The following is a 22,601-nucleotide window of genomic DNA, read 5'->3' as shown; positions in this document are numbered from 1 at the left end:
TTTTTTTTTTGAAATGTTAGAGTGCGTTGTGCGCGGATTGGGGAGAACCGTAGCATTCCACTTTTCAGGCACGTACACGTCTTTAACTCAGGACAATTAACCCGTCTTAATCGAGAAAAATAGACTAGAAACTCGGGAGCGTAAATTCACCAGATCCGATCACCGTTTCTAATTTTTAAGATTAGTTTCTAGCTAGGGCAATAATTTGGTTATTCACGATTAAGAACGTTGAATCCGAGCACATAGTTATCAGTGCCCGGCGCACACCACGCCGGCCGCGTTAGTGTCCCCGACCCGGCTCCTTCCCGGGACCGCCAGTCCTCACCCAAGCCAGTTATCCCAAATGAGCTACTCAGGTGGAGAGGAATTTTTTTGCATCCAGCTAAGTTCAATGAGAGGTCTTCGTGAATTTAGTGTTTTTATTTTAACGCCCGGGGAGTGACAGTAGTGATTGCGTCCCGGCCGCGGCGTCCGATGTTCTGCGTGTAAGATGTCCGATACCACATTCCCTTGTCCGGCCTGTAGTCCGTTTGTTTTCATTGGATTCCACACATTTTTTGACATTTCACCGCCGTTTTTCATATTTTTCGCATTTTCTCTCATTCAGTGTCGAAGATGAGAGCTGTACCGACCTGGGTGGATAAAGTACACGACAGGGATAAAGTTGAGCAGTGGTAAGTGTTCATTTCAGTTACACCCTTTCTGAAATCATCGAAAAATCAATCCATTTTCCACCACAATTTCAATCAACTTTATTCAAGTAACTTCAAATTGGGATGAGATATTTAAAATGAGGCAGACGCTTCCTCGAAATTTGAAATCTCATAACTGGTGCCAGTTGCTCAAAAATTGGTTAGAGTACCAGTGGATAATGATGTAAAGTGACAATTAAAAGTTCATTCAAACTGTTTATCCACTGGACACTGGTTATTTTAAACCAGCTTTTGACTCTCTGTAAACTATCAAACGTAGTCAATGATTAAATGAATATTCCTATCTTCATGGTTTGGTGGATAAGTAGGCTGAATACCCAACAATTTTTGGGAAGGCGTTTGACTCACAGCTAAGAGGTAGCAGGTTTAATGACCAGTGAATCTTAAGTTATTCGGTCAGGTTCTCCAGGGCCCAGTTTCACGAAAAAGTTTAAGCCTAAAACGGTTAAGTTTGAATCGTGGTCCTCATCGAAAACATGAAGTAACCAATGGCAATTACACCAAATATTTGAGTTTAACTTTTTCGTGAAACTGGGCCCTGGGAAAAAGTTTAAGCCTGAAACGGTTAAGTTTGAATCATCCTCATCGAAAACATGAAGTAGCCAAATCAGCAAAAATATCAGTTAAACCTTTTTTGTGAAACCGGTTCCTGGTATCGTCTGTTGCGTTATTTCAGTATTTGGGATTTATGTTTCCGTCCGGACGGTAGTCAGTTGATTGTCGCCGCCGGTAACCGGGTTCTTGTTTACGATACGAATGACGGCACACTCGTTCAGCCGCTGAAGGGACATAAAGATACGGTGTTCTGCGTCGCGTACGCAAAGGACGGAAAACGATTCGCCTCGGGCTCCGCCGATAAAAGCGTCATCATCTGGACGAATAAACTCGAAGGAATTCTTAAATACACGTAAGTCGCCCGAAAATATTTTTCATTTAGAATTTTTTTAAACTTTGCTTGACCATGTGTTTTGAGATAGTTGAATCTCGTTGATTTGAATTCTATATTTATCAGTGATTCATATATTTTTGATAAGATCCTGGCATAAACTTTGCATAAGACCTGCAATCTAGTTGGCTGAGAGTGTTTTTGATGTCGTTTTCTATAAGAATCTCATGATGATTTTTTTCATTTATTTGAATTCTATCTTTACCTGTGATTCATATATTTTTCATTATATCCTGGTTTTTTTTGCAGGCATAACGATGCTATCCAATGCTTGGCGTATAACCCAGTCAGTCAACAGCTCGCTAGTTGCGCTTGTACCGACTTTGGTACGTAGATGAAATTTCATCAGACAGTATTTTCCAATTTGAGTGAAAATTTGCAGCCTTGAATCACATTCAACATTGTAGTATGATTATCAATTTTTGAAAGTTTGAAAATGTTCTTCATTAAAATGTCCCAGGTGAAGTTCTGGACTCATGTATAGGGGGTGTTTTGTACAGGCTGCAGATTGATAGCTGTATTAATTTGACCACTGCAACCTCCTCATGTCCAGAGCAGTAAAAAACTAAAACTGAACTCATTGAATACGTTGTAGGATTGTGGTCTCCAGAACAGAAGTCGGTATCAAAACATAAAGTTGGCTGTCGGATCACTTGTTGTAGTTGGACGAATGATGGACAGTATATGGCTTTAGGGCTGTTTAACGGAATTGTCAGCATTCGCAATAAGGTTCGTTATCATTATAATCATTAATTTTAATAAGCCTTTATACAAAACATTCCAACCTTTAGCTGTTAAGAAAATACTTCCGTATGAAGTTTTGAATGATAATTCTAAAGCGGAAATATTTTGCCTGTTAAGTCTTGAGATAATGTTGACCCTGATCTGTCGTTCCCAGTTTAAATTTGATTTGAGAGTTAAAACATTGGGAATGAACCTTGTTTAACGGAAGTTCAACCCAGAACTTAAAAACTGGTTCCTGAGGTACAATTTGACTCATATAATTGAAGATGAACTAACTTCTAGTTCAGGGGGTAACTGTTGAAGAACTGTTCTGCGGAATACTGAGGGCTGCGGTAAATTCTCATTGCATGAAAAACTGTGTTGTGATTAATTTCAGACCGGCGAAGAGAAAGTGAAGATAGAAAGACCCGGAAGTTCTTTGAGTCCGATCTGGGCCGTCGAGTGGAACCCGTCGAGGGATGAACCCTACGATATTCTCGCCGTCGCTGATTGGGGCCAGAAACTGGCATTCTTCCAACTCTCCGGAAAACAGGTCAATATTATAACTAATTCTTCGTTATCAAATCATCCGTATTGAAACGTATAAGGTCTGAACCTGCCTAGTGGAAAGAAAATATTTTCAAAGATACTGATCGCAGCAATGCATCCATGTCAGGTTTTGCGCAAACCGCAAATTCTTTTTAACATGAATTCTTGCGGGTAGAATTATCACAATTAATTTGGGCACAAATTTTAGAAACATTCCGACAGTTTGTAAATTAAATTTCGCTGTATAACTCATCACTTAACTCAAAAAATAATTACTGGTCCTAATAGGTTGAGTGAAATTGAAATAATCACTGGTCCTAATAGGTTGAGTGAAATTAGAATAATCACTGGTCCTAATAGGTTGAGTGAAATTAGAATAATCACTGGTCCTAATAGGTTGAGTGAAATTAAAATAATCACTGGTCCTAATAGGTTGAGTGAAATTAGAATAATCACTGGTCCTAATAGGTTGAGTGAAATTAAAATAATCACTGGTCCTAATAGGTTGAGTGAAATTAAAATAATCACTGGTCCTAATAGGTTGAGTGAAATTAAAATAATCACTGGTCCTAATAGGTTGAGTGAAATTAAAATAATCACTGGTCCTAATAGGTTGAGTGAAATTAAAATAATCACTGGTCCTAATAGGTTGAGTGAAATTAAAATAATCACTGGTCCTAATAGGTTGAGTGAAATTAAAATAATCACTGGTCCTAATAAGTTGAGTGAAATTAAAATAATCACTGGTCCGAATAGATTGAGTGAAGTTAGAAGTCTTCTGTAGTTGCACTCATGAATTCCTAGTGAAATCAAAAATAAAATAGCTGCAAGGCAGCGATATTAGGTTTTGTGCTAAGTTGCACCACTATTTAAAGTAGGATATGAATTCATTTTCTATGGTTGACTTTTTTGTCCAGATCGGTAAAGAGCGAAATCTCGGTTACGACCCGTGTTCGGTCGGATGGTTTTCTAAAGGAGAATACGTCACAGTCGGTGGATCTGATAAACAATGTTCGTTGTACACTAAAGAAGGGGTACGTCTAGGAACGGTCAGTGAACATAACTCATGGGTTTGGTGCTGCAAAGTCAAACCGGACTCTAATTATGTGGTAAGTACATTTTCATCGCCGTACATTAGATACTGCTTGTAGTAAGTCATTTAATCAATGTTTTTTAATCGAAGCTCAAAATGTGTTTCATCAAAGCTTTAGTTTTAGTTTTCTCTGTTCCCTTTTTATGTATGATGTATTAACCCTTTCAGTGCGTCTACACTGAAGTGCGGTGTATGAATTGGTGATGGATTTTGCTAGTACACCGCACTGCGGTGTATTGGTGTAATTAGTTATCAGATTTAATCTCTATTGAAAGATGGCAGCACCTGTCAAACATAGTGAAATATTAGTTACTAATGATACACCGCGCCGCGGTGTAGACTCACTATATTGGTAATCCCGTTATTCAACACACTAGGGCGAAATTTTTTAAAATTTTCAAATTATCTCCAGCACTATAGGGTATCGATTAGTCAGCGCAGCACATTTTATATGTATTTAAGGCCGAATGAATTATTAGTATTGTTATAATTATCATTATTATTATTATCATTATTATAATCATCATGTTTATGTTTTATCATGTGTATGTATATATATCGTTGTAGGCTGTTGGATGTCAGGATGGAACTATAGCGTATTATCAGCTGATATTCAGTACGGTTCACGGATTGTATAAAGATCGTTACGCTTATCGCGATAATATGACTGACGTCATCATTCAACATCTTATCACCGAACAAAAAGGTTTGTTTTCTAATCGAAAAATGAAAAAAATAAGGGAAAAAACTTCCCAGGTTCACAAAGTCATAACGTTACAAAGACTGGTGTCTGAAGTTGTTAAATTTGCTATAGAACCAAAATGAGCTTAGGCTGGTCTCAAGTTGTTAGATAGGCTATAGAACCAAAATGAACTTGGACTGGTCTCGAGTTGCTAGATTGGCTTTAGAACCAAAATGAACTTAGACTGGTCTGAAGTTGCTAGATTGGCTTTAGTCTTAAAAGCAAAATGAACTTAGACAGGATCTTACTTTGTTAGATTGGCTATAGAACCAAAATGAGCTTACACTGGTTTTAAGTTATTTTGTAGATTAGCTATAAAACCAAGAGATGAGCTTAGACTGGTCATAAATTGTTAGATTAGCTATATAACTAATGTGGTTTTAGATCTTAATCTGTGAGTATTGAACTGAATCGAGGTTGTTTGTAATATTTCTAGCTGCGACTGCGAGTCGTTTGCCGCCGGTGCGTACGATATCTAGTATCGTTCGTTACAGCGGTGCGCGGTGTCATAACCATCAACTCCGCGACGATAAACACTCGAATCATCGTCATCAACGCAGCGGACGAGTGTTTACGGTGTTCGAACCGACTACTGGAAACCCTATAGCTCATTCCGGTATACACCACAGGGGCGGATCCGAGGAGAGGGTGCATGCAGGGGGTGTGTGCACCTACCACCCTCGAAATGTCAAGTTGCCCTGAAATATCACGGGGAAAATAAAAAATATTAGTTTTAATTCGTAAGCTTGCCTCCTGTATTTCCGAAAAATGAGTTAATGTTTTGCGATGAGCTTTCTTTCAGAGTGCCTATTTACTTATATGATATGCCCTATTTAGGGGTGCACCCTCCCTGAATCATCAGACCCTAGATCCGCCCCTGCACTAACTTACGTTCGAGACTCGGTCCTGTTTCAAATTATTGTTCTACTACGACAGGAGCTGCCACCACATTTCCCCAAGTGTGTAAAGCCCAACGCACACGGCAAAAAATTTGTTTCGCCGAAACAGAAAACACGTTTTTCACAAAACGTTTTTTTGCTCGTGAAAAACGTTTTTCAGTTCGGTGTTTTGTGTTTTGGCTCCAACGCACACGGCACCGAAAAAACGTTTTTTCAGTGCCGTGTGCGTTGGGCTTAAGCAGTTTTTGATAGGTTGTGGCTGGCAGCTCTCAGCGCATTGTTTCTTTGTTATCCGTCTTACTTGAGAATTCTTTGGTTTAATTTAATAATTCTCATTTTCCGAGTTGTTTTTAATGTTAGTTTTTATGTTTCAGTGATACCTTTTTAGGGGGAAGATCGGAATATATTCGTTTAGTCGAATTATCTGAAACTGACGATGTTTGATTTCTATTTAATTTTTTCGTTTACAGTTAGAATCAAATGTCGAGATCTAGTCAAGAAAATCGCTATATATCGACATCGATTAGCCGTAAGTAAATATTTTAAAAAAGCCATTTCAATGATTTCGATATTTTTAGATTGTTAACTGTGCTCTAAACTCAAGTGTGAGGCTCGATCTACAGTAAACCTTGTCTAACTCAGACTTTTCACTAATTTGGATAAAACTGAAATTATTTCCTGATGTCCTATTTTATTTTTCCCTGACCCGGGCAGTGGGCCTAATCCACTCGAGCACAGCCTTCTGGCTTGCCCACTGTCCTTTCCCCTTTTTACAAAACATCTACTACTGTATTTATGAAATTGTACGAAATCTATTGTAAAAAGAAGCAAAATAAAGAAATATTATTGTTATACCCTGTTCCATATGAACGGTAGAACTAGGTCAAGGAAAAAATAAGCTTAACTTCTTCCATAGATTCTAAACCCCAAGTCCTCTCACTAATTTTGACAGTCTGAGTTTTGCGATGTTAACTGTATATATATAAGTAATTCTTATTTAGCCTAAGACATTTTAATCATTTTATTTGTGTATTTTTGCTGATTATTTTAATCGTTTCTGCAGGTAGAACTGGGTCTAGGAAAAAAATCTTGCCTAGATTCTTAACTCCTATGTCCTCTCACTAATTATGTCGGTCTGGGTTATTCGATGTTAACTGTATATAAGTAATTCTTACTTAGCCTAAGACATTTTAAACATTTTATTTGAGTACTGATTATTTTTTTGTTTCTGCAGGTTCAACTGCCCGATAGAATCGTTATCTATGAACTGTACTCCGAGGACGTCTGCGACATGCACTATAAAGTGAAAGAGAAAATCAATAAACGAGTCGATTGTAATCTGTTGGTCGTCTGCTCGCAGCATATCATATTGTGTCAGGTAAAAATACACGAATCACACCACAGAATCTAGATACTAGCGGTCGACTAGCGACTGCTTGTGCTGCGACCAGTTTGTGTCAGTTGCAACTGGAAGAGACGGTCATGTGCGATATGACTGGCATCACTGACTAACGCAAGGACGCGGTCATGGCGTTCCCATGGCCAGTCCTACACCACACTTGTGTCAATTTTCAAAATTGTGCTTAATAAGAATGCTATTGTTTCATAGAAAACAATTGTAACTATACTAGCAGTGATTATTGAAAATGTTATCATCTCATAGAAATCAGTTATAACTATACTCACAGTTGGAGTTTTTGAATTTTGAATTTTTTTTCGATTTTCGCAGGAGAAACGATTGCAGTGTATGTCGTTTCAAGGCGTGAAGGAACGCGAATGGTTGATGGAATCTCTTATTCGTTACATCAAAGTGATCGGCGGACCGGCGGGAAAAGAAGGACTGCTCGTCGGACTGAAAAACGGACAGATACTGAAGATATTCATCGATAATCCGTTCCCGATTACGTTACTGAAACAGAACACGTCGATTCGATGTTTAGATATGAGTTGTAGTCGTAAGAAACTGGCGGTAGTCGACGAGCACAATACGTGTTTAGTTTACGATACAAATACTAAAGAGCTGTTATTCCAGGTAAGAGACAGTGAGCTGGGAGAACTGTAGGTTAGATGTGATCTCCGTGGTGAGTTTGTGGAGGGGGGATACTGATGGATGGCTGAGTCTGGGAGCTAAGACTTTTTGTATGGTTTTCAAAAATATGTAAGGGTTAAGGGAAAAGTGAAGAATAATTTCTATTGCAGGTGTTTCAAAATGGAAGGTAATGGGGGAAAAAGAAATTTTTTGAGTATCTTCCACGTAAAATCTTGGAAGGGAGAGAGAACCGAAGGGTTGAATTACTAAAAAATGCTTAGCGATACAAGAATTATTTTGTTTAGGTAAAGGCAGGGAACTGGAAGGGAGCTGTGTGGTGGGGACTGGAAGGGAGCTGTGCGGTTGGGACTGGAGTTATATTGTGGTTGAGTTGAGTACTGATATAACTGATGTTTTTATTTGTTCGTTGTAGGAACCGAATGCAAACAGCGTCGCTTGGAACACAAACTGTGAAGATATGTTGTGTTTTAGCGGAGCCGGTCTGTTGAATATTAAAGCCAACAGTTTCCCCGTTCATCAACAAAAACTGCAGGTGAGTAGATAATTCAAAATGTAACAAAAAAAGAAGATTTTTTCATTGATTTTTTGTGATTTTTGAATATTTGAGATGCTGTTTGTTTTAGTTATTATTTTGCTCTATATATCGTAGGGTTTTGTGGTTGGTTTTACCGGATCAAAGATATTTTGTCTTCACGTTTATTCGATGTCGTCTGTAGAGGTTCCTCAATCTGCGTCGATGTATCAGTATCTAGAGAAGAAAAACTTCAGGTCAGTGTTTCACTTCATTCTGTTGTAGCCAGTCACTCAGTTCGTGGTTGTTCGAAGTGATTGTTTTGATTTACATTACTATAAACACAAATCTTAATTCCACACTTCAAGATTCAATTTGTATTAGTTCATTTTCAATTCATTAATGCAGGTATCAACAGGGTTTCTATGTACCACTCTTGCTATGACTGGTCGACTCTTATTTATCTCAGTATTCAGAATTAATGAGCAAAATCCACAGTTGAGGATATAAAAATTTATTTTCTGACAGTTTCTTAGCTATCCTAACAAAAACTGACTATCAAGACTTAACCAGGTCTCCTGTCTAGAATCGAGGCATTTCTTTAAAAAAATGAATTGCTGTTTTAACATGAAGATGTTATCTGCATTGACAATCAGATTGTCCAGACATCACCGATCATATGGTGATTGTCTTAAGAGGGTGTTGTTATTAATGGCTGATATTGTGAGGTGTGGTTACTGACAGCAAATTGATCCTGGTATATCACCGTCAAACTTTAACTTACAAATTGTGCAGCTGCCTTGAGAGTGATACATTTCTTTGCAAAGCCTCGTTATCCTATCCTCGCGATGAATTTGATTTTTCAAATATATTCGATGCGTCGTTTGTAGAGGTGCATACCACGTGGCGTGTCTCGGCGTGACGGACGGAGATTGGGAAACGTTGGCGCACGAAGCTTTAGAAGGTCTCGATTTCGATACGGCGAAAAGATCGTTCACGAGGATCAAAGAACTGCGATATCTGGAACTGATTCATCAGATAGAGGTGAGTTTTATCGGAAATAACTCAAATTTACGTATAACTCAAGAGTCAAGAGAAGTAACAACAAAAATTCAAATCGGTAAAAAGTTGATGTAAAACTTAAGCTCAGCGGAATCAGGTCAACTGAGATTTTTTATTTTTTGTCAAGTTAATGACAAGTTGCACATCATGGCTTCGATTAAAGGCTGTTCTTAGCTCTTTCTGGTCCCATAGCCAATCTAACGACTAAAGATCAGTCTTTTTCTAAACTCTTTCTGGTTCCTATCTATTAAGTTAAAACCAGTCTGAATAACTAAGACCATTTTTTGGCTGAACTGTGAAACTGGGACCCGGTTTAGTTGGGCTCGATCCACACCTGAAATATCTCTTGACTGAATATCTGTACGCATTTTTTTCTAGGATAGAAAACGGCGCGGCGAAACGGATAATATCGTATTCCTCGGCGACGTCAGCGCGTATCAGGGCAAATTCCACGAAGCCGCGAAACTTTACAAGAAAAGCGGCCACGAGAACAAAGCGTTGAACATGTACACCGATCTGAGAATGTTTGACTTTGCGAAGGTAAGCGGAGTGCGCCGCAGGTAGAATTGATCAATTTGGGTCTTCTATGTACCGGTATACAACACAGAATGCGACTAATATCTATTCCAACTATGATACACTGCTGAACTACCAAACCAGACCGAGCTAGGCCATTGACGTCCTCTTGAGCCAAGTTGGAATAGACATTAGTCTGGATTGATTTTGATCCTGAAAATTGCTCGTTCTATATTTTCATATAAAATCGTCGTTTTCCATATGAAACAAATCGTGTTGTTGTAACAGTTGCGCGTCGTTTCAGTCGAGATAAAAATCCGCTTATTTTGAAAATCTCTGTTTTTTTTCTCGAATAGCAAATCTTGCAAACCACATCGACACGAGTGTGACTATTAATACTCCACGGCTGTAGTCAGACAACTTCAGTGACTTTCATCGTTTTCTTAGTCATGATATTCACACAACATGTAACACAAAAATCTATTTTAATCTTAAATTTCTTTCTCAAAGTTTTAAAATTATGTCATGCGTTTTAATCTTCGAAATATTTTTTCACTCATATGCTTTTCATGCTAGTACTTTTTCGTCACATTTAGCTCGCTTCTAAACTTCTGATTACTGATATCAAATTATTTTCCAATGTCTCGGTTTTGTGTATGGGAGATGGTGGTATTCGTTTCAAAATTCAAATATGTTTTGAATATACAACCCTTGAATTACCAACTCTCTTACGGCTGCTATTCTGGAATGGAGCATATTCTAGTCCAAACAAACGCGCCAAAAGAGAATTGCAGATTCATCAAAATTCAATTAAAACCAGCCTCAAAGTCATAAGCATAATGATCATCCCAGTTATGTAACATTTACGTAACAATTTTCAATCTCTTTGTAGGAATTTGTCGGTTCCAGCGATCCTTTGGATAAGAAGATTCTGATGACGAAACAAGCCGATTGGGCTAAGAATATCAACGAACCTAAAGCAGCGGCCGAAATGTATATCTCGGCTGGAGAATATATAAAAGCTATAGAAATTATCGGCGACAACGGCTGGTCCGAAATGTAAGTTAGAAATGGCTGGGCTTCTTCAGAAATACCTTTAATGCTCTCTCATCTCCAAGTGTGTCTTGGATGAGAACTTATTTGCAGTATTCTGCGTTTACCCTCGGGCCGGTTGCATAGTCATGGCTTAGACTTAAGACCAGTCTAAGACTAACTAAGTTCTACCTAATCTAACAACTTAAGACCAGTCTTAAGATTTGAGACCCCTTTTTGACGACTGTGCAACTGGCCCCTGGATCCGGTTCCATAGTTGTGGGTTAGAGTTAACTCTGAGATTAGTTCATTTTCAATGTTTTAACTCGGGGTCAAATCTTAACTCACGACTTTGGAACCGGGCCCTGGGGTTTATTGCCTAGGATTATCGCCTGCCCAAATGACGAACGTAATAAGAATGTTTTTACTCTCCAATTGTGATAACGACCCATCCCACGACTGCCCTGGTATTCATGAACTTCCGAGAAAATTTATTAGTCTCATGAAATCTGAGGCACGCCGAGTCTACTGTGGCAGATAGTGGACTAAAAACCTAATTATTTCGCCAGGTTGATAGATGTTGCTCGTAAGTTGGATAAAGCCGACCGCGAACCGCTGACGATGTGCGCTCTATACCTGAAGAAACTCGAGCAGTTCTCGTACGCGGCCGAGTGCTACGCTAAAATGGGCGACACGAAAGCGTTGCTTTTACTTTACATCGAAGCTCGAAACTGGGACGAGGTTCGTGTAACTTTTTTCGTCGTTGAAAAAGATTCTAATCTTTTCTCATAAACTAAACTTGATATATTTCATTATTTGGGGTAAAAGATGAATTAACAAGTGAAACATAGCTGAGCAGTAACCTGGGTGATGGTATATAATTCATTTGTATCTAAACTCGTGAAAAGTTAATCAGATCTGACGTGAGTGGCGTCTACTGTATCATCAAACTCAGATATCACTCTCGAGTCATAAGATATCACTTGAGTGGAGTCTTCAGTATCCGACTTCAATGTTTAGTTTCATCGGCAAATAATCAATACTGCTTTCAGGCGTTTCAACTCGCAGAGAAATATCATGAGTATAAAAATGATGTGTATATTCCGTACGCGCAGTGGCTTGCTGAAAACGATCGCTTTGAAGACGCTCAACAAGGTCAGTAACATTTACATGTCACATGTAATCTGCATCAATAACATGTGCATGTCGCATGTAATCTGGATCGGTAACATGTACATCTAATTTGACATGTAATAGTGCTCCAGGACCTAGTTCCGCAGTTCTGAGATCCTGGATCTGAGTTAAAATTTTCCTCTAAGATATAAAACATCGAAAATGAACGGAAAAATCACTGGTCCAGGGAGATCAGAGTCTGTAGGTTATTAGCCTATGAGATTTTGATAGCAAATAATTTCTTTTTCTTTTTTTTTACTCGATGTAGCGTTCCATAAAGCGGGCATGCAGGCTGAAGCTGTGAAGGTTCTAGAACAGTTAACACTGAACGCCGTTTGGGAAAGTCGTTTCAACGATGCTGGTTATTATTTCTGGAAACTCAGTATGCAGTACCTCGACCTCGCTGCCGGTTCGTACTGTTCCTCTCTTCGTGAAACCCTCATTGAATGCTAAATTAAGCCTGTTTTCAACTATTTTTGATCGCATCATATATCCGCCAGATAGCCTGCATAAAGATTGGGCAACTTAGTCAAAACTTATCACTTTCATCTAGATTTTTAGCCTTTTACATCGGAAATTAGGCAAAACATGTTTCTTGATTCACTCTGCTTGGTCTATAGGATTCATTCATAGAACTTGGTGGAATTATGGATAGATTTGAATTGAATCTTGAGATGATTGAATTTGACATAGTTGTACTACTAACTGGTAGTGTCTTCATAACTTCCTAATGATCAGTTGAAGTATTGTTTTGCTAATCTTGCTTCACTACTTGCTTCGGATCATGGTTTGCCAAAACTTTATTTTATTGGATTGTTCAACCTCATGACGGGTACCACAGCCTTTGAAGCGTTTCCAACAGGACTTGAACCTGCATTTGCACTGAGAATGAATGGGACAACATCACTCCTCAACTGACAATGTTTTGAATGTGAAATGTTGTTAATTTTGTAGAGGAAGAAGACAACGCAAAACGCGATGAAATGTTAGCGAAGTTTCATGATTTCCAGAGAAGAGCCGATATGTATTACGTGTATCATTCTATACAGCGTTATACAGTAAGTTTTATGATATTTCAATCTGACTCTGTTTATTGTGTAGGTTAAAGAGGTCATATCATAGTTTGCTGGGGCCAGTTGCACATTACACATTTTCTAAAGACTGGTCTTAAGTTGTTAGATTGCTAAGTTGGTCTTAGACTGGTCTTGAAGTCATGACTATGCAACTGGCCCCCAGAGACTGGATCTCTGTTGTTTAGGGATGGTTTTAATGAATTCTTTATTTTTCAGGACGAGCCGTTCACATCTCATTTACCGGAAGCTTTGTTCAACATGTCGAGATACTTGCTTCATTGTATGATACAGGATACTCAACGCGGAGTTCATACGCATGGTCTTTCTAAAGTGTATCCTTTTCAAATATTTCAACATCTCAAATATTGTTTGACTGGACCAGTAGTTTATCTTTCAGACCAGGTATTCGTAGAGTAGCCGTGTTAACCAGGTTTAAAATAAGAAACGAGACGAGTAGTGCTGTGTAGGTTAACTATCTATTTGACGCACGAGCTTTCGCTTCTAATGAATAGAAGCTTCATGAGGTGAATGAGTATAGTCAATGGAAAAACAACAGTGTTTATAGGTAGACTGTCATTTTGATTTATTTCTCTTTTAGTTTGTTGTTCCTTAATTAATCAATTATCTACTCACTCACTTAGTTATTTATTATCATGTCACTCATCATTTATTTGTAATTACTCTTCTCACTCAGTTCTCTGTGTTTAGTGTCAGTCTACCTATAAATACTGTTGTTTTTCTATTGACTTTACTCATTCACACGATGAAGCTTCTATTCATTAGAAGCGAAAGCTCGTGCGTCAAATAAATAGTTTAACTATACAGTACTACTCGTCTCGTTACTTAGGCATAATTAGAATTAGTTTTAAATTGCTGACAGTCGCCGAGGCATGCAGATTAGAGTCCAACTCGTCAAAAACAAACAAACATTCACGCGCGGGCCTCGCAACTATCATTTATCAGGGGAAAAAACGTCGCCAATTTCAGACGAGTGAAATATATGTATTCAATGAGTCACTCCTCGAGTTTATAGTTTGTTTTTGCTGTTTTAAAACCTCACCGGATGAAACCTATTATTCTAGGATTGTAGGATTAAAAACATAGCTTAACTATGACTCATTCACCTGATGAAGCTTCTATACATTAGTAGCGAAAGCTCGCGCGTCAAATAAATAGTTAACCTATACAATACTACTCGTCTCGTTACTTATTTTAGACCAGGTATTGTAATGTTGGGCTTGCAAATTGGCGTGATCGTAAATAAAACGTTTTTCACTGAAATCATCGTTTGATCTTAACTCGGTTGTAAACAGAGCTACTCTGTACGCGTTAGCGAAACAGAGTAAGAATCTCGGAGCGTATAAACTAGCTCGTTACGCGTTCGAGAAACTACAAGCTTTACGAGTACCCAGTAGGTTTCAGGAGACAATCGATCTCGGTAGCGTGACGATACGATCAAAACCATTCCACGACGCTGAGGTACGTGTGACGAAATTATTATCAACTTGAAAACTTTATTGTAGACTACCCTGGAAGACTTCGGTTATTGGAGTTGGTCAAAGGTCACTAGTTCGGACCTAGTTCTTAGAATTAAAAACCTGGACAGCTAATTGCCACTGCTACAGAATTTTTATACATCTTCCAGTTAGTTGTTCAAGCTTAATTTTGACCTTTCTTCTGAAAATATTCAGTCCGAAATTCTTGGGGATTGAGGTTTTTAAGGGACCTCAAAATTTTTTTTTTGGGGGGGGGGACACCCACAGATACCCCCTGTATATGCCTATGTTAAGATGAAATGAACAGTATTTTCCACTGATACCGAGTACTTCGATTGTATACGTACCGGTATTGTATATTTGTAGGAGGTATTACCGATGTGCTATAGATGTTCAACGACGAATCTATTGTTGAATAATCTCGGGAATCAATGCACGAATTGTCGTCAACCATTCGTACATTCATTTGTCTCGTTCGGTAAGTCAGTGAAAGATCTCAAATATGAAATGAAGAAATATTACAGGGTGACCACTTATGTTTGACTCCAATCGAATAAAACAGTCAAATACGTAAGACATAGACAGAAACTGTTTGATTTTACGCGCGATCTAGCAATCTCAACAAATTTCTTGGACTTTTCCCTGACTTTTAGCTGATTAACAAAATTCCCTTATTTTTTCAAGAAAACAAAATTTCCCTGATTTTCAGCTAAGTGGCTGGCACCATTGATGAACTGCGTGGTTAAATCTAAGAGGGTCACCGGTATATTCAATGTTGTTGCTATTTCTATATTACAGAGGTTTTACCGTTGGTTGAGTTCATATTGGAAGATGATATCATAGATGAAGAGGCGATTCAACTCATCGATTACGAAGCGCCGACTCCGATCAAAGAGGACAACTGGCAGGAATCAAGAGGAGGCAGTATCCTTTCATTACTACTCCATGACCATTAATCAATTAATACATTATTTGATATCTATAGAGCTAGCGTCAAAATGGGGGCAAATCGATTAGAAACGGTAATTTTTACAGTGCCCCCAGGCCTCTTGATGAAATACACTTTTCCAGAATGTGAAAATTGCGTTCATCATTTTGCCCCTTTTGACATGACATGCTTTCAAACAAAGTTAAGGAAACATGATCTGTATCCACCCCTGAAATCAGAAGTTTGAGTCCCTCGTCTGAACTAATTCCATAGTTTAGACTTTTAAGTCTTGTAAAATATTGGTATAAATCCTAGAATCTTCATTTGTTTAGAATGGATAGAATTAATGATTTTACAGCGAAAATGAAATGATTACAGTGAACTGGCTCTGGCTAATGATTACAGTCAATGGAGTGACTGGTTATAGGATGATGTTAATGATATTATCAAAACAACTATTGAGTACCAATTGCAGTAAATGCAGCATTCAGTTATTTTGGCTGGACGGTATTTAAATCTTTCGTAGCCCTTGGACAAAACTGTGGCCCTTGACTCTGTATTATTAGATGTACAGTCATTGAGAATGGATGATACTCCCGAGGAAGAAGAGGACGCCTTCACCGCTAAACTTCTCTCTTACGAGGTAAAAAACCTGCAACCCGCAGCTCGTCACTCGAAATAGTTAGTCAAAATAACACAATACTAATATAACCTCAAAGTAAACTCATTCCATGAAACAGCCACGCCCCCTTCCCTGTCATTGAATAAATCATTAATGCAGGCTGTCAAATGGCCCTACTTTTCTCTGTCTCAAAGTAAAGTAATGCCTTCACCAAGAACCTTAGTGTCTGATATACCAGAGTGGTTACACTAGGATCTCAGAGTGACAGAGATCTCTGTGGAGACAACCACTGCCAGGACTGGGTGAAATTAATTCCATGAAACAGCACGCTCCCTTCCTGGTCATTGAATAAATCATAAATGCAGGCTGTCAAGTGGCCCAACCTTTCCCTGTCAAATAGTGTCTTACCCACTGATTCTTATTTTTAGGTGAAAATGGGGCTTTTCCCTATTTTCTACGAAAAGAAATCTGATCCCTACTTTCAAAGGGGCCCATTGAGAGCTGAGAATTGATGCTTTGATTATTACTTGTATTGAATATTTGATGTATTTTTGTAGCACGATCGTAACGAGTTCGTTCCCGTCGTCGTCAATCGGACCATTTTGAAAAGTCTCAAACGTCACGAAGTTTTGATCCAGAGGCTGAAGAAACCGCTACGATTCAGATATTATAAATCATTGATGCCTGATGTCTCGATTACATTGTGTCCTAACTGTAACAAGGTACGTACGAATTATGATCCACAATTCCACAGCTGGGATTGTGGATTTGTTTTGTCTCTGGGCTGAGGTCCACGGTTATGTGGTTTTAATTTGACTCTGTAACCAATTCCACATTGTTTAGGTTTTATTTGACTCTGATCCTGGTTCCACACTGTTATGTGGGTTTGACTCTGGACCCAGTTCCACATTTGTGTGGGTTTAATTGATTCTGAATCCAATTCCATAGTTGTGGGTTTAATTCGACTCTGAACCCAGTTCCACAGTTATGTGGGTTTAACTTGATTCTGAATCCAATTCCATAGTTGTGGGTTTAATTCGACTCTGAACCCAGTTCCACAGTTATGTGGGTTTAACTTGATTCTGAATCCAATTCCACAGTTGTGGGCTTAATTTGACTCTGAATCCAGTTCCACAGTTATGCAAGTTTAATTTCTCAAGTTCAATCATCGACAGGCTCACTGACTGAATGTTATATTAATGATGTATTTTCAGATGTTTCATACAGATGATTATGAACTGCTGTCGTTACAGAAAGGTTATTGTCCGTTCTGTCGAACGTCCACCGAAGATTAAATCTATCCGTCTGCTCGTGTCTTCATTGTCGTTCCATCTCTTAGCTACTGGGATCATTCATTTATTACGTATACAACTTAAATTTAACCCCATCTGCGCGAGTTTCAAGGATGGTTTTGAATATTACTATATTAAGTGGATAAACTATTCCAAAAAAATAAAATCAGGCTTAGTCCATCACTAGACGGTCTTCCGGATGACCCTAGTTCTTTGGGAACTTAGATAGATTCTAGACTACCAACATAAGACTGCATTTGCCTCAGATCTCAACGGGACCACTTAATTTTCTCCAATACAAATCTCACTCCATAGCAAGCAGAGTTCAAGCAAAGGCAATCACCTCTCTTTAAACTTTAACCAATCTTATGAATTAAGATCAGAAGTTTGAACTAACCTTTTCTGTTGCATGCATTGGGTGAACCAGACTTATAGTATATGTAATACATGAATGACCCCTTAAAAAGACTTCCGTCCGAGTTTTTCGAACAAAATCCGATCATCAAAACTGTACATTATACTTAAAATCTATTTATTTGTAACAAGTTTTTTTTGCATTGTTAACATTTTAGAAATATAGCACAACAATAAATATGATTCAAAATCAAAGAGACTTTGGACTAGGTGCTTGATGATGACTAGGTTGTTTAAATAGTGAGGAAGGTTTTCTGTCGCGCCCGGAAAAAGAATCTTCACATCCTCGTTTAACTAATATAAATAGCGTCTAAATCGTTGAATACAGTAGAAAGTTTGTTTTCACGCACAATACACACAAATTATACGCAACATCAACACCTGAAATATCAAAATGAAGAAGATGCAGTTTACGTGTTGAAACTTATGATTCTAGGACAATTGCCCCCCCCCCCCGCCCGAAGTAAATCCTTTTATATCTGGATTAACACCACCTAAATACATATATCGAAAAAATTTATCATTTATTATTAGCAGATCAAAACCAGATAGGGAAACTTATCAGTAACGTGTACCCGCTAATTGTTGATTAGTTGCAATCTATTGGAAGCTGGTAGCACCTGTCAAACATAAATATAAGTGACTCAACGCTATATGGCAAATGCAATATATTGGCAAGTCTATTGTACATCGCACTGCAGGGTAGAGGCAATACAGCGGTCTATGAGTTATACAACGCACTGGAACGGGATTTCCCCTAATTTTCTAAAACTTACCATAAAATTTACAAAGTTACTGGCACAGTATCAACAGGCAAAATCGGCCTCATCATCAAAAATATCTCCAAAATCTGCAAAAAATAGCTTTAACTTGTCAAAACAAAACTAGAAAATCTTTGGAAATTTCATCCTTGTTTCAAAATAGTTTTCAATCAATAAAACCCTAAAACCTTGAGGGGAGGATTCAATTTGTAAGTACACATTTCTAAGGGGGGGGGGGGGGTTAAAACATACTTTATGTATTGGTTTAACTCTAAGATACCACTGAGGAGCATTTACATAAAAATCAGAAAATTGTCCACACATTTGAATTGAACCCCAAAACAAATTAACAACACTGGTTCCTGCTGCCAGTGTACAAACATAGATACCAAGGATATGAATGCAGAGGCCTCAACTTGCCGAGATACAGAAGACTCGGATCTTGCGGGACCGGCCTATTCTCTCTTGAGGCACGAGAATACTGGGGCAGTCTGAACAGGAATTGGTCGTCATCACAATAAATTGGGAGTGTCTGATGGGCACACGATAATCCAAGGTAATTGGGTGCGGGGTAAACAGTCTACTGTTACGTGGTTCATTTTGGGGCCAATGAAAATTTAAGTCGGTTGATGAAACTCAGGATTAAACAGCATATTTCACAAACAATCAAAGTCTATTATAGTGCCACTGTTGGAACCAATGGAAAACATGGAATGATATATAAAGAATGATATTTTCATCGAATTTAAGTTGGGAAAGAGCAAATTTTATTTTCTGAAAAAAGTTTGCGTTCAGTGAGAAGTGGCAATAAAAAGGCAGCATTATGACTACATTCACTACGACTTTGAATGTACATTCATGCATATGTTGACTGTAAATAATGGTAAGGAGACCCCAGAGTTGACCTCGTACTGTAAATTATATATGGAAATAAACTGAATTACAAACCTCTGAAAAATTCCTCATGTAAATGAACATCGACGACGTTTTCTGCTGCGTTCGAATCATTCACACCGATCGCATCGGTGTAATGATAATCACTACTACCACCGGTGGCGCCACCTTCATCGCTCATAGCTTTAACGAACGGTCGTTTCTTACTCTTCGCGCTATCGGCGCTCTTATTGCGGCCGCGATCCATCGAGGTCAATCGGCTCAGCCAATCGCTCGACAGACTTTTCTTCGGGGTTTTCGGCGTTCCGTTTGACTTCGAACCGGTTTTAACGCCGTCCGCGTCTTTATCTTTATTCAGTTTCGACAGCCAGCCCGACGAGTTGCTCTTCTGCGGCGTTTTCTTACGAGATTTCTCGCCGGGTAGGTCCAAACTCGAATGTTTACACTTGTCGAAGCCTTTCTTGCACTTTAATTTCGGCGTGTTCGCCGCGCTGGAAACGTTCGACGACGCCGCGCTGCTGCTGCCGCTAGCCCCGCCCCCGGCCCCGCCCCCGTTCAGCTGTAGTAAATCTCGTACGAACGACGGCGACGAGAACGTACCTTTCAATTTCGACGTCGATTTAATCGGCGGTAATTTCGTCGGAGTCGCGTTCGACGAAGCTCGCGATAATTCGGGGGTTTGAATCGTAAATAACGGCCGATCGACGTCGTCGTTGCCCGGATTCGATTCGACGACGATCAACGAACAACCGTTTCGTTTGTCATGAGATTGTGGCTGGTCGTCCGGATCGTGAGATCGCGACGGGTCGTCCGGATTGTGGAAATGCGACTGGTCCTCCGATTTGAGAAATTGCGGCTGCTTCAACGCGTTGTGATAATCTAGATGGCCAGACGGTGGCTGGTCCGTCGAATCGGGAAACTGGTCGTCCGGCTGACAGTTTGCGGAATAGTGAGATTGTTGCTGGCTATCCGATTGCGGACTGAGCATTGAATTTGAGCACTCACCGTTTACGTCAACGCGCGGCAGCAACAATTGCGTCTGCTCGTTGTGGTAACCGTGGACAACCGTTTCGCAGCAGATGGCTCGGCTTTTCTGCAATTTTCTCATAGGTGGCGCTGCTTGTCGACGTTCGCGATCTCGATTTCTACCGCTGTCGCAACCGTTGCCGTCGACGACTGCGTCCTCGACGCCTGAGTCCTCGCTCGACAGTAACGGGTCAGTTTCGCGGCTAACCGCGACGGGCTCGTCAGTGCCCGTACAATTCCGCGGGCTGCTTTCATCGACTAATTTCAAGTTTGGTAGAGAATAGTGAGTATTTATATCATGATGACGCGCGCGACAGATCGCGATGGCCCCGGCCGCCCCGGGGGAGGTACCAGCCGCCCCGTGGCACGAACCGCCGATCAGCGGAGACTCGGCCGAATTACTTAGATCGATATCGTCCGGATCGGTTTCGGGAGTTTCGTATTTCTCAACTTCGATCATCGACCCGTCGCGTAGCAATGTGACGCGTATTGTCGACCGCCCGGAGACGCTCGTAACCGTGGAGAAATCACGCGTATACGACAGCGAACTACCGGAGCTCCTCGCCGCCGCTGACGACGACGCCGTCCCTATTCCCGATTGCCAGCGCGAATCGATCCAGTTATCGGACGTGACGATACGATTGTGAGCGTCGACCGGGAACGAGTTCGTGTGCGGCAGCATCCGCCGAGATCGACACGTCCCGCAATGACACTTACGCATAACGCAGTTGCCATGGCGATATCCGCGTCGACTGATATTATCTAGGTCGCGGCTTCCCTCGCAGTAACTGTCGCCGATGAAATCAGCTTTACTGGGACGACATCCCATTCTAAATAACCCTAAACAAATAATACATCAAATTAATCATTGCACTGTCTGGTCACATATTTACTGCACTGAAGTCATTATATAATATCTGTAATGTCACGTCACTGGGCAAAGGTGTTGGGCCAAAGTTAACCAAGTTACTAATCGTTAGTGGTAAGCTTTTATAATTGGATGGGCATATAGCCTATTATTAGCCTACTCTACTTAACCAACCACCTGGTTTGACCACAGGGGCTCGAATCAGAGTTGTAGGTAATGTAAAAACGATAATCTGTTAATCCAATGTATATAATACTATATACATTGGATTAACAGATTATCGTTTTTACATTACCTACAACTCTGATTACGAGCCCCTTGGTGGGATGACATGTTTGAGAAAATATCCGATTGTCTAACTAAAATACAGACTGGTGACAACCCACTCCCTTGTACAGAGACTTGCGGAAGTAAAGGAAAACCGGCTTGCGATGAGAATTTAAATTAGCAAGAAGCCGAAGCCAGGTGATATGATAATTCCAATTCCAATTTGGGTTGGAGGCCTTCAACTTCACTAGCAAAAAGTGTCCAATATGGTTATTGAGTCTGCTAAACACACAATATTTCATAGAATAACATACCCCGTTTCGTTTATTTATTGCTGAAAGACACATTGCAGTAATTGCAGTAGATGATTACAGCGGGAATGTTAAAATACATCGCGAGTCCTTGGAAGTTTTTAATAGCGTCGCATTTTATGCACCTAATCCATAACCACGACTGGTATCAAATCTGACCAATTTCCAAAAATATGAGTCAATTATCATTTAAGACATATTGTAAAGTATAAATTCATTTTTCGACTGAGGTTCATCATGGACTAAAGAGATATTTTGCGATTCAATTTATAACTGTTTTAGTTTGATTTCATGATCAGGCCAACCGATTGCACTCTGTCAATCGGTCCAACTAACTACCGACAAAAACCGACCGAGTTCGACTGTTTAGCAATAAATTACCGTCTTGAAGTGGGCACTGGATTCGGTATCACTCGATTCAAATTTATTATAAATTTTTTAGTGGTTTTTAATGTGTATTTTTTGCACTGTTATTGAATAAAATGATATTTTACGTTAAAACCAAATTGTGAATATACAACTTATTTCATCTAATTAGCTTGCATATTCACAATTTAATTTTAACGTAAAATATCTTTTTATTCAATGAAATAAATCATTCTAGATACCTTATAACTTTGAATCAATTTTCAAAACCTTT

At 39.4% G+C, this 22,601-nt stretch overlaps 2 protein-coding genes across 2 annotated transcripts; one reads left to right on the top strand and one right to left on the bottom strand.

Moving 5' to 3' along the window:
* The first annotated feature begins 540 nt into the window (after window positions 1-540).
* Window positions 541-18,026, top strand: LOC141902932 (intraflagellar transport protein 122 homolog). The gene is made up of 26 exons (XM_074790898.1): window positions 541-674; window positions 1,390-1,620; window positions 1,909-1,985; window positions 2,255-2,388; window positions 2,780-2,935; window positions 3,849-4,040; window positions 4,592-4,730; window positions 6,136-6,194; window positions 6,900-7,043; window positions 7,395-7,697; window positions 8,128-8,247; window positions 8,365-8,483; window positions 9,117-9,270; window positions 9,667-9,828; window positions 10,697-10,863; window positions 11,406-11,577; window positions 11,889-11,991; window positions 12,278-12,418; window positions 12,964-13,067; window positions 13,299-13,414; window positions 14,396-14,561; window positions 14,945-15,056; window positions 15,377-15,502; window positions 16,073-16,149; window positions 16,686-16,850; window positions 17,343-18,026. Exons 1-26 carry the CDS (start codon window positions 616-618, stop codon window positions 17,421-17,423), a joined length of 3,579 nt encoding a protein of 1,192 aa, XP_074646999.1. The 5' UTR covers window positions 541-615; the 3' UTR covers window positions 17,424-18,026.
* LOC141902933 (uncharacterized) lies at window positions 17,985-22,093 on the bottom strand. Its single transcript, XM_074790899.1, has 4 exons — window positions 21,965-22,093; window positions 19,544-21,355; window positions 18,611-18,684; window positions 17,985-18,215 (listed from the first exon to the last, which is right to left on the bottom strand). Exons 2-3 carry the CDS (start codon window positions 21,342-21,344, stop codon window positions 18,641-18,643), a joined length of 1,845 nt encoding a protein of 614 aa, XP_074647000.1. The 5' UTR covers window positions 21,345-21,355; window positions 21,965-22,093; the 3' UTR covers window positions 17,985-18,215; window positions 18,611-18,640.
* Between the last annotated feature and the right edge of the window lie 508 nt (window positions 22,094-22,601).

This window comes from Tubulanus polymorphus, chromosome 3 (genome assembly GCF_964204645.1).
Source record: "Tubulanus polymorphus chromosome 3, tnTubPoly1.2, whole genome shotgun sequence".
Lineage (NCBI taxonomy): Eukaryota > Metazoa > Nemertea > Palaeonemertea > Tubulaniformes > Tubulanidae > Tubulanus > Tubulanus polymorphus.
This window is presented reverse-complemented; position numbering and strand designations above follow the sequence as displayed.